The sequence below is a fragment of the Hirundo rustica genome, chromosome 5 (assembly GCF_015227805.2).
Source record: "Hirundo rustica isolate bHirRus1 chromosome 5, bHirRus1.pri.v3, whole genome shotgun sequence".
NCBI classification, from domain to species: Eukaryota; Metazoa; Chordata; class Aves; order Passeriformes; family Hirundinidae; genus Hirundo; species Hirundo rustica.
The window spans coordinates 1,872,778-1,888,559 of NC_053454.1; the positions used below are offsets into that span (position 1 = coordinate 1,872,778).

Genomic DNA, 15,782 nt, shown 5'->3' on the forward strand with positions numbered 1-15,782 from the left:
TTTTGGTTCTGTTCAGTTGAGGGCTGTGTAGTTTATTTTTAAATGAGGAAACTTTTACTTGTTTCTGGTTTAATTTGCAGTATTCCTAGTAAAGACTGCTACAGCACTTCTGTTTCACAAAGCTCAGGGAAAATAAGGAGTACAAGCTAAGACTCTGATTTTGTTTGTTGGTTTGTTTGTTTTAAAATTTTGTGCGCAACAATCCAGAGAGCACTTCCAAGAACTTGGAAAATTGCTCAAATGTCTGAATCCATCTTGGTCACTTTAGCCAGTACCTACCTACTTAAATCCTGTCATTTTAAGCTGTTTTAGTTTGGTGTAATTATCTGTTTTCCCAGTATTTATCAGGACAGCGAGCCAACCTACCAGGCTACTTCAGGAACATTATTCTGCCTCTCAGAGGAAAGTGCTTTCAGTATTTTTGGGTGGTTTTTTTGCTTGTGTCTAAGTTGATAATCCGGTAGTTGCTGAACATTTGGAGCGTGGATCAAAGTAAATGTGTCTGACAATATTTAACGTCCATGCTCAGCTGTTTTCTAGTAATTTTAAATCTATCTTCATGGAGTCTGTAACAGGAAAGAGAACAATTGAAGAGAGCCTGCCCTTAGGCTCAGAGCATCTCATCTTTCCAATCTTGTTACAGACTGAAGGTGATGGAAAAGGCACAGCCTCTGTGAGCAGTGAGAGGATCATTGGATTTATGGGATACGTGGGATAAAATGGCATTTCTTTTCCTCTAGAGGAGGAATTCTTCATTGCCACAAGTAATGTCTTGTCAGCAGTAAGGCCTTGTGCACTGCACATGTGATGATTGCATTCCCTGATCTAAACTAGGAGGTGGAAAGGCAAAATTCTAAAAGATACCTCAAGCGGTGACTGACAGTCAGGAGATAAAAACCAGGGGGGAGCTGGGTTTTTTTAGATGCATTTTGGTCACTGATATTGCTGTCGTTTATAGAATCCCACCAGGCACAGAAAAATCACTTTATCACTGAAGTTTGCCTGAGAAATGTTGCAGTTGTCAGACACCTCACTTTCCCCTTCCTTTCCCAGTACATCAGAATATTTCTGCAGGTTCACTGACAGGGGCAGGTCCCCAAACGAGCAGAGCCAACTTTGGTAGCTAAATTCCACTTGAACCTTTTTTTTTTAGTCTCTCTCCCAAGAAGTGCTACTAAAATTGTGCTGACAGGTGGGAACTGTACCTTGAGGGAGTTATGGGGGCTAAAATCTTGCCTAATCTTGAGAAAAAAATAACCCTCTGCTCCTATTTCAATAGATTTGTATGCACTTATAAATAAAATGTGGTTGCCCCTTGGCTTGAGTGTTGCAAACCAGATCATATATTTTTAAATTCAGGTTTCCTTTCCAGTGTTCTGCTGAGCTGATTGGCTACAGGCCTGAGGAAGCTCCTTTATAATTGTCATTTGCTTCAGCTCTGCTTTACCCTGGGGATTTCCCTTTCACTCTTGGAGTTTTTTGGTGGTGAGCTGGTTTACCAGCTGACACCTTATCAATGAGAGTGAACTTCCTCTGATGTTGCAAAACAGAGCCTTCAGACAAAACCTGGCAGGTTTGCTCACATAAAAAAGCTCTTTTTCCTTTGCCTGTGCACGGAGATTTCAATAAATTTGCTTTTAAGTGCCTAAATAAAAATGTTCTGGATCTTCAGAGCTGTGGAAATGCAATCAGCCAGGATCCCCTAAAAGGTTTGACCCTAAAGTTTTGGCTCTTTGATCGTGTAAGAAGAGGCACCAGATTTTAATTGTTTTATTATGTGAACATCAAGATTTGTGTGTGTCTCAGCAGAGCTCTTCATTATCTGTTTGATGTTTATATCCATTTTTCCTGCATAAACAGTGCATTTCTGGAGGCTGATGGAGAACCACTCCATAATTTCATTTTAAGCATCAGTTTCCAGGAGTGTATACTTCCCTGAAAATTAATTTCTCCTAAGGGAATGCAAGTTGAAAACCTCATAAAAAAATCTCATTCTCCTCTGATTTTGAGAGGATAAGGACACTCATTCTGTCTGAGCAGTGAGGGGGGAGGAATCCTACAGATCCATCTGCTCTGACCCAAATTATTCTTTGCAAAGTCCCTTTTGGCTTCCTGCAGAACCTGACAATGCAAAAACTGGCTGCTGTACAAGGAGGGTTTCTTTGGTCCATGGCCCTCTAAAGATTCAGGATGCTGTTCCTCATCCTAAAAATTAGGGAAGCAGCCACAAATAAAGGAATGACAAGGAGCAGGTGGTGACTGAGGAGTGTCCAGTGTTAGCTCTGCCTTCCCCACTACCAGTGAGATTTTCTCCACCCAAGCGGCGTCCCAGAGCTTCTGAGCAATCTGTGATCCCAAAAATCCAGGTGTGCTTCCAGCTGGAAGCCTAGGAGAGTTTTTGGGATGCTGTGGGTTCCACCTGGTAAAAAGTTGGGCTCCTGTGCAGTTGGCACAGGGAATGTGTTTGGGAATAATCCCTGGGATCAAGGTAAGAAGCAAACAGAGGGTGATGATCTGAAAGAAGCCTCACAGCACTTCATTGGTGGGCAGGGGGGACTGGGTGAGAAAAAGAGCAGAAGACAAAATTTTGAGTGACTCATTCATTTTTGTTTTATTTGGTCAATAAAAATAGGGTCAGAGTGGGATAGTTTGTTCTTCGCATGCAGTGGAATAAACTAATCGAAAAGAAATCTTGACACTGTTCGAGCCCTCAGTCTGGGTAAGATTTAGATGGGTGAGGAGACAACCTGCTTAAAAAAAAAACCAAAAAAAAAAACCACCAAAAAACACACACACACCAAAAAAAAAAAAAAAAAGTGTCAAGCAGCTGAAGATGAGCATCTGCAAGTTACCAAATTTCCATCTGCTGGGATTTCCCCAGCATCCCACCCTTGGCTGGGGGGTGGCCCAGCCACTCTGTGCTCTGAGCCAGGAGCTCAGGAGGAAGCTGGGTGCCAAAGCTGTGGGGTTTGAAAGGTGGGTTTGAGCCCTCTGTGGGGCTGGCACCAACTCCTGGGCTCAGTTTGTGAGGAGACCCTCAGGGGCTGGGGGTGTTTCCATGCCTGGGTTATTGATATGGACACACCGAGTTCTGTGGGAATGCTGATGCTTCCCACACAGCTGCTCCATGAGAGAGAAGAGGGTTAGAGAGATGGTCGAACAAAAAAGCTGGGAATAAATATTCCCACGCATCCTGACCGTGCCAGGGCTCCCCTGCTCAGCCTCCACGGTGCTTCTCCCTGGGCACTTGTGCAAAGTCATCTGTCCTCTCACTCTGAACCACTCTGAACTTGTGCAAAGTCAACTTTCCTCTCACTCTATGCAGATAGATTGGATAAACCCTTTTTTCTTCCCCTACAGATTGAATCGTAGGTGAATTTAAAGCATGTGAGGCTCTGCATGAATTTTTAATTTTTAGATGAAAAAAGCAGCTGGAAACGCTTGGTGTTATGGAGAAAGGAAGCTTTCAACCCTCAGGAAGCTTTGAGGGCTGACACACTTTAGCTACCAAAGCAGTGGCTCAGAGCACCTGGAAATGCTCTGCTGATCAAAATTCAGCATCTGGAAAGCAAACTGCTGTTGGCAAAAGAGGGGCTGGGAGCTGAGTGCTTTGCCAGTCTCACAGCAGGGCTGCTTTCCTGCATGTGTTGGGAATGGAAGTGCTGTTAGCAACGTGCTGGGATACTTGCAAAAAATGCAAGGTGCTGTTTGTCAGGTGAGGAAGGACCACAGGAAAAAGCCCTGCTCGTTTGTTAGACCTTCCAGAAGCAGGAAAATCTGCTTTAGTTATTGTTGCTCTCAGTTAAAAATGGGACACCGTCTTCTGATCGTTTTTTGCAGAACCATCTAGAAATTATTTACCAAAAGCAATTTTGAGGCTTTGTGATTGTTTCTTTTTTTTTCCTCATTTCAAATCCTGCTGAATTACGACCTCTCTAGTAGACCAGGGGAGGAACGTTATTCTTGTCTTTCCAGGATCAAGATTAAATTTAATGCACTTACAGGAAAAGAACAATTGCTGTTGCTTCCAAATGAAATATGGTTATGTTGTTCTTGGCATCTGGAGTGCATATAAGGAAAAAAAAAAATCTGCTGTTGGATTAATTGTTGTGGTGATGAATGACCCAAAAATGATCTTGTTTTGTCTCAAGAGCTTCCTCAGGTCTGTAGATTTTTCATGAGATAGCAGTTTAAAAAATGAATTTGGCTTTGCAGATACACTAAGATGCTTTCAGTCCTGTTTTTCTCATTCTAGGATGTTGGCAGGATTCTTTCTCCTGCCTTTCTGGGAATTTGATGAAACAAAAACGAGACCAAATTCTCTTTGTTTTCTATCAAAGGGCATCTTTTTTAAAATATGGATATATTTTCTATATACTGAATGACCTGTTCCTGTCTCTCCCTGTTTTAATGGAACAAATATTTACATTCCAGCTACTTAAGGGAGCAATTGCCATATTAATGTAAAAGTCATGACAAGCATTTAGAAATCAATACCGTTGTTCTTTCAAAGGTTGATTCCTCTGCTAATGAGAGAGGAATGCCCTGGGATTGTCACTGAAATTTGAAGAACTCCTCTGTTTGTTTTAATCAGCCCCTGGAATGTGATGGAGGCAGAGGCCAGATCCTTTTGGAATCTCTTTGTACCAGGTGCTGCACAAACATAGATTCCTCTGTGGAAGAAACTGCCCTGTAGGGAAACACTTTCTTTCTCTGTGAGCCAGGGAATCTTTTAGATCGGAAAAGGCCTCTGAGATCATCAAGTCCAACTTTCAAAGTTAGTCCAGCCTTCTCTCAGAGAAGAGCAAACCAGATTTTAAATGAAAATAGTGGCAAGCTGCAAATTTAGGAGTTCCCAGTAAAAACCTGTTCTCATCTGAAACATTTTCTAAGTAATCTGTCACAGTCCCAAACCTTCAATCACCATTTTGATTTGTGAAGGTGTGAATTCCACAGAACTAGGCATCACCATGTCACTGGAGTTTTCTGGGTCAGCTTTATTGTGGGCTTTAAGGCTTTAATATTTATTTCAGGGTAGGCCATGGAAGGTTTTTTTATTGCAGATAACTAAAAGCCTGAAGCTTTTAACAAACAACATGTAAAAATCCCCCGTTTGTTAATCCAATCATGCCTTGCCTCCTGTACCTAAAATACTTTATATAATAATAATTTCTATTCCATGTAGGCACAGTTCACTGGAAGAAAATTTTCATAGGAAAGAGATTTTCCTTGAAAACTTGATTTCACTCGAAACTTTTACAGACTGGCTTTTTCTCTCCACCAGTTTAACTCCAGTGTTCCTTGTGAGCACTCCCAGCGTCCTGTAGTGGCAGAGCAGAACTGGGGCCAGTGTAACCAAAAATGTGGACGTTGCATCAAAGTGCAGGGAGGGGCAGGGACTTCCTGTCAGAAGCAGCAGATTCATGCAAATGGGGCAGGCAGGTTGCTATTTAAGAGTGGTTTTCTGCCCTCTGTCAGCTCTGGTAGGAGCCAGCCCTGGGTGTGAGATGGTCTCTGCCTCAGGGGTGGCTTCTGAAACTGCCGGTGCCATCAAGGGACAGCTTGGGTTCATCTTAAAAACTTTTTGTGTGCAGAGAAAGAAGATGCTGCTTCGCTTAAGACCTGACTTGGGAAAGAGCAGACTGACCACTTGTCATCTTTTCTGTCCAGGAAGAGGAGAAAAGGAAGGCAAAGGAAGAAGAGGAGAAGAGAGAATATGAAGAGTACCTGAAGCTGAAGGAGAGTTTCGTAGTTGAAGAGGAAGGGGTTGAAGAATCAATGACAGAGGAACAGGTACGTGGGGCTGGTTCTGCAGTTCCCCTTCTCTTGTTAGACTTGCTGCGTTCTGCCTCGTGTAAAATGAATTGAAAGTAGAAGTCAGCCAAAGGTTTTTGCTTGTGAAAGCTAAATTAAGTCTGTGGCACAGGTTGACCCTGGATTCTTCCTGGGGAAGGCTGCTCTTCCTCATACCAGACTCCTACGGGTTATTTTGGAGTTGTGAGGGAACTTGCTGGAAATGAGTTCTGTCCTCCCTGTGTCTAAGAACTGAAATAAAACTCATTCTGGAACTCAGGTAATCTCTCACTGTCAGCAGCTCTGCCTTACCCACAGAGACTGAGCCAGTAAAGCTGAATTTGGAGTTTGAAAGTGCCCACAGACCTTGGGGACAATTACTTGGGTTTGGCTTTATTTTCTACATCAAGAGAGCTGCTGTGAAATCAAATTAAAAACCAAGCTCTTGCCTCAAAAGGCTTCTGATAAGGAAATCCTCAGGACGAACCCACTCTGCTGCCTGCAGAGCTGCTGGGGATGGTGGTTGAAAAGTGATACTTGATATAAAATCACAGCAAACCTGAAAAAGTTTTGCTTTTGTGAGAGGCAGAGCTCTTGTTTTGTCTGGTGAAAACCTGTTAGACGCAATTTATTTCCTGTCACATCCTAGAATTGCTCTTGGGTTGTAGCTGCCAATTTGAGCTGTCCAGCGCATTTCTTGGGAAGGGATTTATTTCAGAGCTATGTGTGCATTTGCTCCTCTGCTGAAGAGACTCTGGAATTAAGTGGATTTGCTTTAGTGTGACTGAGAGTGGCTTTGAGCACAGCAGATTGTGTCAAGCACCATTGACTCGTTACAGGTTCTCACTATGGACCCTTGCCCATCAAGAGAAATTCCTTCATCAGACCAGGATTAACACCAAAAAAAGTTCTGTCTGGTGATGGGGAATTCCCTAACATGCAAAATGCACACCTTTATTGGCAGTTCCTTCAAAAATCTGTACCTGTCCTGTTAGGAGATGAGATTATCCCTAAATGTTGATGTGTTCCACTTCAAGCACCCTTTAAAGCTGGATTGTGTTGATTGTCCATGTTCCTACAGCTGCCTGTCAAGGAGAAATGAATCTCCCTCCATGTCAGAGCAGAGAAGGGTGTTCCTCACCTAAAAGAGCTTGGCAGGCAGTTGATGATGCCTGGATCTCAACCTGAGATAACTTTGGTAGGGGTGGGGAGGTAGAATTTGACTTGCAGGCGATTTAAAAGTCATATTCAGAAATAATAACAGGTACAGAGTTATTTGGAGAGAGCAGAAATGAGAAAGAAGTTAAGTAGTCACCCTGGCCTCGTGGTGGCTGAGGTACTGAACCACTTCAGTCTCCTGTTAGAGAAGCTGACTCTGCCTTGTGTTGTTGGGGCTGCTTGTGCTGAAAATCAAGCTCCTGACTCCAGAGCTCACCAGGTAATTAAGGCTGATTGATTTCCAGAGTTGCAGGGTAACCTGAGCTCCTTTTTATTTCAATGCACACCGTTTGCTTTGCCTCTTAAGTGGAGCTGCTCACTTTAATGCACTGGATTTCAGGTGCATGAAATGCTTTCAAATGCTTGAACCTCCATGGGTGCTGTGCAGCTGTGCTGCACTTGGCCATCTGCAAGTCCTGAGTCACTGGGTTTTCCTCTGCACAGAATGTCCTTGGTGTGGGACTTAGTGATGCTTGAACTCACCCAGATGTCGTTATTTCAGGGTATTTATGATAGGAAGAAGAAAAAAGTTGTATGAAAACCTTTCAGGAAATACTTCAATTGTACCTGAGCCACATTCTGTCTCACAAAATACCTGTCAGAAATCCTTTGTGAGGATGAAATCTAAATTATTTTTCTTCCCAGTTCAATCTCTCAGTGTGTGTAGTTAATACTTAGGAATTATGCAATTCTAAACACTTTTATAGCGTTTATACTCAGCAAGTTTTCGATGCATTTAATGCTCGTGAATTTAAAATAACAATTGTTTTCCTCGCTGTCTCCAGTCTCGCAGCTTTCTTATGGAATTCCTGGAATATGTTAAGGTAAGGTGCCTTTGGTTTTTCTCCTTCGATGGTGTGAGATAACCTTTTGTCAAAGAGGGACATCTTTCCTTCCTCTTTCATTTATTTAAATATTCAACAAGTAACAAAAGTGATACCTTCATACCTTCAATAAGTGTTATTTACTGAACCAGCACCAGCACATCCATCATTGCTAAAATTGTTTCATTCCAGCTGGGTCCTGGCTTTTGGGGCAGGATGTGGCTCTTGCCCTGTGGTGTAAGACACGCCTGGTGGGTCTCCCTCAGAGTTTATGGAAGCAATGTTTGCTGTGGATTGGCATTTGGGACATTCAGGCTTTTTTATTTCTGAACATCAGCCACTGATTTAAAAACCGTCTCTCCCTGTGAGCTCAGCAGGAAGGAGAGCTGTACCAGGAGGGTGTTTTAGGGCCTGGAAAGCTCAATCCCGGTTTTACCTGTGCTTCCCTCACTTTCTCTATCCGTGCAGCCTCCGGTGTTGTCTCAGTGCTCCCTCATTCTAACCGGGGTGTGTCATTCTCCCTTTCATCCCGTTGTGTTTAAACCTGGGCTGTGCTCGTGAGGGTTTGTGCTTTTGAGCTGTGAGGGCAAACGCCCTCCACTGGGGCTGTATCAAAGGTCAGACAAATTTTTCTCCTCTCACTCCAACACTGTCATGCAAATCTTTTATCCTAATGAATCCCTTTCTTCCTTTACTGGAATCTGAACTCTCAGGATGGGTGAAGTGTGTGAAAGGCTTCTCTAGCAAGCAAATCACTTGGATACTTAGTGAGCTGCTAATCATTTTGTATTCCAAAATCTCACCCTTTGGGCTGGTTTTGCACATCCCAGCAAAACCCTGCACTTAGAGCAGATTTATCTCCTGGATTTTGTGGTTTGCCTCATGGATAACTCTCCTCAGGGAGTCCTTTGGAGTGATTTCCAGGCACTTCTGGACAAGAGCTCAATGCAGAGCCCTCCAAAGCTCTACTGGGCTGCTCTCTGCCTCTCTTTTGCCTCTCTAGGTAAAAAAGGAGATTCCAGTCTCCCTTGGGACCTTCCACAAACACTGGGAGGCTTCCAAGGGATGACACAGCCAGGGCAGACTCTTCCCATTGCCCCAGGGGTTGTGGTGGCTGGACCAGATTAGTCACAAACTCCCAGTTCAGTGTTTCAGCACTAAGTTTTATATCAGTCACTTCATCTTGACGTCAGAGAAATTAAACCTGGGCTGGAAACCGAAGTCTGAATATTTGACACCTGATTTCCTCTGCAGAGCTGAGCTGCAGAACTGGGGCATCGCTTTCTTTCACAAGTTTTAAGTATTTTTCTTTAATCTCGAATGTGTGCTTAATGTATAGATTATGTATTGCCCTCATCTTCTGCTCTGTTCACAGAAACCATTGACAGGAAGCAGTGCTGAGCTGCTCGTAGCTGTCTGAAAGAAATGTGTAAATTAAGAGTAATTGGCATTTTTTAAAGAATTAAATTGAATTTAGCCCTTCTGTTGAATGATTTCTTACTCTAGTATTATTGACTGGAGATAGCTCACCCCGTGCTTTCATTCTTAAGGGTGTTGGAAGCAAAATGCAGCCTCTTGCTCTCTGAGGACCCCTAAAATGAAATTAATTCAGGAAAATGTGGATGTGTTTGTGTTGCTGAAGGAAAGTTAAGCCTGTCTCTAGAACATGATGCACGTGGAGAAGTGTTTTAATTCCCTTGGGACCTCAGGGAGTGTTGTATTCCAGAGTGTGGGGGTTGCATCCTAATCCCACCCCACCCCCTCGGGCTCTCATTCCCAACAGGATCTGTCCTGGAAAGCTTCCACTAAACTCGGTCATTGAGGGGGAATATCTTCAAGTGAAGGTTTAAGTCCTGGTTTTTCTTGTTCATGTGGCTTTTCACCAACCCCCCCCAGTCCCTTTAAAAGAAGATGTGACGAATGTTGGCAGTTCCCAGCTCTGAGAACTGAATTCCATGGACTGGTTCCAGTTCCATGTGTTCAGTCCATGGTATTCAGTTCTCTAGCTTGGCTGCATCGAACTTCACAACTACTAAATCTGACTGTGGCTTTCTTTTTGGTCTGATTTTATTAATGAAACAGATTAATCTATTTCAGCCTCTCTTTTATTTCTTCAGTGGCCTGCCAGTATGCTCTCAAGACCAGAAACAAAGGACTTTATTCTTTGAAGTATTTAGTTTGTTAATGGAGATGCAGCTCCTGTGGCTGTACATTCATGGATTTTAGGAATGTAGTCCTGAATATTAACTGAGTTTTCCAACAGTTTTGTCTCTTCCAAACTCCTTACAAACACTGCATCCTTTTGCAACTAAACAGAGGAGTTCCTAAAACGTTGGCAGAGGAGAGAACAGGAACCAAGTAGCTCCAGGCAAGCACTGCAGGTGTTTTCTCTGGAGCTACAGAGAAGCACAAAACCAGATGTGAGCAGTGGTGGCTGTGCCCTGACTGAGAAAAGCTGCAGGAAGAATCCATCAAAAGAGAAATGACAATTTTGCAGTTCCAGCACTGACAATTTTAATAAGGTGTTGGCTTGCTTAGGAAGATTATTATGGCATTATTACACATGACATCAGTAAAACAGACTGAAGCACTTAATTCTGCCAGTCTTGCCTGGGTTTTATGTAAGTGCTGATAACACACCAGTGATCTTTTTAAAAGGTGCTTTCAAACATCCCTCAAAGAGGAAAGGGATCTTGATAAAACACACTGGAAATTAAAGGCAGCAGCTGAGAAACTCAGGAGGTGGGGGAACAGAGTCATGGCTGTTCCTTGTGCCCATCCTAATGTAAGGAAAAGTCCAGGATCAGCGCTGGCAGATGTGTTTGAGTCTTGCCCTAAGTGGGTCAGAGCACTCAGTCTTTCCACAGAGCTTTAGGTAACTTGAGAGCTTTTCATCAGAGGAAAGTGCTTACTAGGAAAAGTTACTTACAGGCACAGGTTCTGCTTTGTCTGGTTAATGCATTTTTTATTTGACCAGAGAGGAAAAAAAAAAAAAAAATCCCAACTTTCTCATTCATCAGCTTAACTCTTGTTTGTTTCCACAGAAAACAAAGGTGATCCAGCTGGAGGATTTGGCTTCACATCTGGGTTTAAGGACACAGGTAAGAACCACTTTTGGGGTGGAAGTACTCACTTTTGCTGGGCCCCTGCCTCCCTCTAAACTAGAACTCCATTTAAGTGTGCAGTGGATTACTTAAAGGGATTTATCTGGTTAAATTCTAAATTACAATTTCCTTCTGCAGTTGTATAGCAACAAGAAAGAGAGGTGGAACTGTAGGAACCAACTCTTAAGGTGCAGTGGGGCTGCATGCTTGGAGTAACTGTAGAGTAAACCCAGCTATAAATTCAACAAGTTGTTTATTTGGGTTAGTAGGAAAGGTTTGCTCCAAAAAGGAGCAGAAAAAGATCAAAAAACGTGGAATTTTTGAGCAAGGACCTTGGAGAAGGATCTCAGTGTGCTTCATGGAACTCCATGGCACTGCACAGCCTTTCCATGGGAAGATTCCTATAAGCCCCTGCTCCTTGAAACAGCCAAGTAACGGCAATAAAAATCAGTTGTTAAGGAATAGGGTAATTAATTTGAACATCCCAAAATGCCAAAAAAATCATCCCTCTAAGACCAAAAGGTCAATTGCATCTCCCTGTGTGGGAGTACTGAATTCCTTAACCCCGAGGGATTTCAGTGTGAACCTCTGCAGTTTATCTGAACACGTGAAACGTTTTTTGCTTCCCTTTTGAACGGTGTGTTAATTCCATTTTCTCTTCTGCACAGGATGCGATTAACAGAATCCAGGACCTGATGGCAGATGGCACCCTGACAGGTGACAGCCAAAGCACAAAGGGGATCTTTCTGTAGCTGCTGAAGAGGTGGTGGTGGTGCAGAAAACGCCTTCCCTGTGGCAGACAGAGAATTCCAGTGTCATTCCTGTGTTAAGGATCTAGTAGGACTTGACAGCTAGATATTTACATTTTATTTATTTACCCATCTGCTGAAGGCCTTTTGGGGTCACTGAGCAGCCACCTGCAGATGGGGCCTTCTGAAATGTGCATTTGAGAGGATCACTGGGATGATTTGGGGTGGTTTCCAAGCCTGGTGGTTAAAGCCAGGATCGGGGTGTGACATGTGGGAGAGGCAAACATCCCGGAGTGCTGCAGGATGCTGGAGTCAGTGCGGTGCTTGTTCCCAGCCCTGTACCCAGCCAGTCCAAATTGGAATGGCAGCAGAGATGGAACATGAGCAAGGCTGGTTTAGTGCTGGGCAGCCTCGTTCTTTCCAAGGGGAAGGTGCCAGCACAAACATTTACTGACCTGATCTTGTGCTTGTGGCTGGAGAACAACTCTCTCAGCCAAGCACATGTGGAAGCTTTGTAAATGCCCTGAAAGCACTTGGGATCCAGGGAGGAGGATGTGTGCTGTCCTGGCTGGCTGTGCCCAAAGCCAGGGAGGCTCTGCCTTGGTGTAAATTCCATAAAAACAGAGTTCTGTTCTCAGCCTGGTTGGAGCAACAGAAATCTGGAAACTGAGCTGCATTCCCTTTCAGAGGGGAAGCTGGAAGGGCTGAGCTGGGCCCCAGGAGGGCTCTCAGTGCCCTCCTGGAGCCTCCTGCTCTGCTTTTCTCCACCAGCTGCCTGAGCTGAGAACATGAGCACCGAAAAAGCAGGGCCACCAGGATGGGGAAGGGTCTGGAGAGGAATCCATGTGAAAAGCAGCTGAGGACACTCAGCTTGGTCAGCCTGGAAAAGGCTGAGGGGAGATTCAGCAGACTGTGCAACTTCCTCCCCAGGGGTAACTGTAATCTCTGCTCTCTGTGACAGTGACAGGACCCATGGAAGGGCTGGAGCTGTCCCAGGGGGATTTATGTTGGATTTCAGGCAAAATACTTCCCCCAAAGGGTGCTGGGCATTCCCCAGACTCCCCAGGGAATGGGCACGGCCCCAAGGCTCCCAGAGCTCCGGGAGGGTTTGGACAACGCTCCCAGGGACAGGGTGGGATTGTTGGGGTGTCTGTGCAGGATCAGGAGCTGGATCAATGATCCTGGTGGGTCCCTTCCAGCTCAGGACAGTCTGTGATTCCATAAAAACGAGGCACCTGCAGCAGCTGCTGTGGAGCTCCCAGCCAGCTGTTCCCAGTGCACAGAACATGTTCTTTGAGCAAGAGGAGCGTTCCCAGGGCCCTGGGCAGCTGGCACAGCTCTGCTCCAGCACCCAGCAGTGGCCAGGAGATAAAAACCCGCCTGGCCTAGAGAGGGAGAGCTGCCTCAGCAGCTGGAACCCTTCCCAAATCCCTTCCCAAAGCAGAGAGTGCTGCCTGTTGGGGAGCCCCAGTGCTGATGCAGGGTCCTGTCTTTGCACTGCAGGCGTGATTGATGACAGGGGAAAGTTCATCTACATCACCGCAGAGGAGATGGCAGCCGTGGCCAAGTACATCAAGCAGCGAGGCCGAGTCTCCATCGCAGAGCTGGCCCAGGCCAGCAACTCCCTCATCAACCTCCAGCCCGACAGCAGAGCTGTGGCTCCAACGCTGGCCTGAGAGCGACTCTGCAGGGGTTTAACCTCTTGATGAATAAACCACACAATTAAAAGCAAACGAGGACCTCCCCAGTCCGCTCGTGGTGCCTGAAGGTAGGATGCTCTTTGGAAGCATCGGCTGCAAACTCAGAAATTTGGTTTTTTCCTTCTGTTAGAGCTGGTGTTAAATGGTTGAGTTGATTGTCCAGGAGACTGGCCAGGAACTCAAACACTGCTGCACCTGTAACCCAGGAAGATCAGTAATTTATCCCTTGGCAGCCGGTCTCGTGTTGCTATAAACAAAGTTCTTATTGTTTGTGGATTCTGCTGTCTGTGTCAAAGAGATTTGGGATTGATTGCATTCAGGATTCTCCAGGCTTGCTCTGCACCGTGGAGCTGTTTAACTTTGTGATGGACACTGCCATAGGTGTGTAGGTTTTGGCTGCTGTACCCACACTGGAAGGAAAGAGTAAAAAGAAAATACTCGACGTGTGTCTTTGTTCTTTCTGAAATATATCCTGCAACTCTGGAATGAATGCTTGCCCTGTTAAAAATTCCAGGGGCTATTTCAGGAAACCTTTGCTGTATAAATATGCTTTCCTTGGTTTATGTAATACGAAAAGTTTGCTTGCAGATAAGCTGCATCATTTCCCTGTAGCCAAGAGACAGAAACCCCTCCAGGGAAGGGCTAACTGGGCTCATTCATTGTTCAGGCCAGTTCTGCTGGTACCAAGCAGATCCTGGTGATTCATCCTTTGAAGTCAGAGCCAGCTCAGAGTGTCTGAAGTTTTTATTTTAAAACCCCCAAACCTGCAGAACACAGAGGCCACGGGCTGGGGTTGTCTGAGGCCTTCAGACACTCTGAGTCATGCAATTAATGTTCCAGGTTAATGATTTTTAATGTATTAATTGCACGGGTCAGTGTGTTTCCTACGTAAGAATATTTATTTTTAAAACCATTCATTCATTCTCCTCTCTGAAATCAGCAGGGTTTATGTGGATAAACAGTAATTGGGGAGGACAAGAAGTTTTTGTCTCTGCCAAACTTAGAGATAACTCGAGCAGACTAAAAGCCACGTTATCAGTGGGATGAGACAGCAATAAAACAATGGAAGGAAACATTTCCTTTTAATCTCTGCACTGCTGCTGGATGTGAGAGTGCAGCAGAGTGGAGTTCCACCAGCACCACGTGTTGGTGTGAAAGATCAGCACATCCTGAGTGCTGTACAACCACAGCCAGCAAAGAGGTTATTTAACACTTGAGGCTTGTAAAGTCTCTTACTTAGGGATTTCAGATTAAATTTGTAAAAAATATTTGGCTTTGCCGTTATTTTCTTTGTTCTGTCTAAAATTACTCTTGTAATAAAATCAACAGTATTGAAAGAATTGCAGAGGTTTGTGTTGGAGATGGACAGGGATGTGGTTGGGGTAAGACATGACTGTGACTGCCAGCAGCTGCTCTGCTCTCCTGATCCTCTCCCACCATTTCCATCCCTGTTCTTTTCACTCAGCTGCATCAGCACTCAGGAAACCCCATTTTCCTCTCATTTTGGGGTGCTTTTCTGCATGTGAATTGTGGGGCTGGGGATTTACATGAGCCAGGAGAAAAACGTGTAGGTAACAAAAAACACGAGTGGCCTTCCAGCTCCTCTGAAAACTCCCGTGGAATGACCTCTGCTCTGCCTGGAAGGAATTGTTGCACTTCTCTGAGTGTCCTGAGTGGCTGCAGGACGTGAGGACAGGTGGGTGCTGGAGCTCTGACCCTGTGCCTTGGGGAACAGCCCCCCACTCTTCGACTGCAGCTCCGCTTTCTATTCAAGGAGTGTTTTGGTATTTTCTAGGAATTCACTTCCAAAGTCCCCGGAGGCAGTTGAAAGTCTGGAACACAATTGCTTCAGGCCATTTGTTTGGATGGTTTATAAATGAGGCAATTCAAAACCAAACTGCTGTTTCAGTCTGTGTCTGTGGAAGTGGAGGGGGGAAGAAATTCAGGGCTGTGCCCCCAAAATTACTTCACTGGCTGAATTCCAAACATGCATTTAATATATCCCAAAGAGACACCTGCTGGGAAGAGAGGTGTTCCCTCCCTGCTGGAACTGAAATAGGGAGCACCCCAGGGTGTCCTGGCTGAGCTGGGATTTGTCCCCACTCTCCTGGGGTGGCTGAGGGTGCTGGGGAGAGGTGGAACAATCTGGGGGTACTGGAATGCTGTCCACTCCTAATCCCTCGTAAACCCCAGTGTTTGGGGGTTAAACTTCATCTCCCTCCAGCCTTTCAGTGCCTAAAGCTCCAGGAGAGCTGGAGAGGGATTTGGGACAAGGGATGGAGGGACAGGACACAGGGAATGGCTTCAAACTGCCAGAGGGCAGGGAGAGATGGGATATTGGGAAGGAATTGTTCCCTGTGAGGGTGATGAGTCCCTGGCACAGGGAGCCCAGAG

General features: G+C 45.0%; 1 protein-coding gene across 1 annotated transcript in view; it reads left to right on the plus strand.

The window, feature by feature from the left end:
• Positions 1-14,728, plus strand: part of DDRGK1 (DDRGK domain containing 1) — a 33,431-nt gene extending 18,703 nt beyond the window's left edge. Inside the window, exons 5-9 of the mRNA XM_040065324.1 lie at positions 5,671-5,793; positions 7,797-7,835; positions 10,880-10,936; positions 11,608-11,656; positions 13,192-14,728. Of these exons, the coding sequence (XP_039921258.1) occupies positions 5,671-5,793; positions 7,797-7,835; positions 10,880-10,936; positions 11,608-11,656; positions 13,192-13,364 (441 nt within the window). The 3' untranslated portion in view covers positions 13,365-14,728. The remainder of the gene's footprint in view (positions 1-5,670; positions 5,794-7,796; positions 7,836-10,879; positions 10,937-11,607; positions 11,657-13,191) is intronic.
• Positions 14,729-15,782: the final 1,054 nt, after the last annotated feature.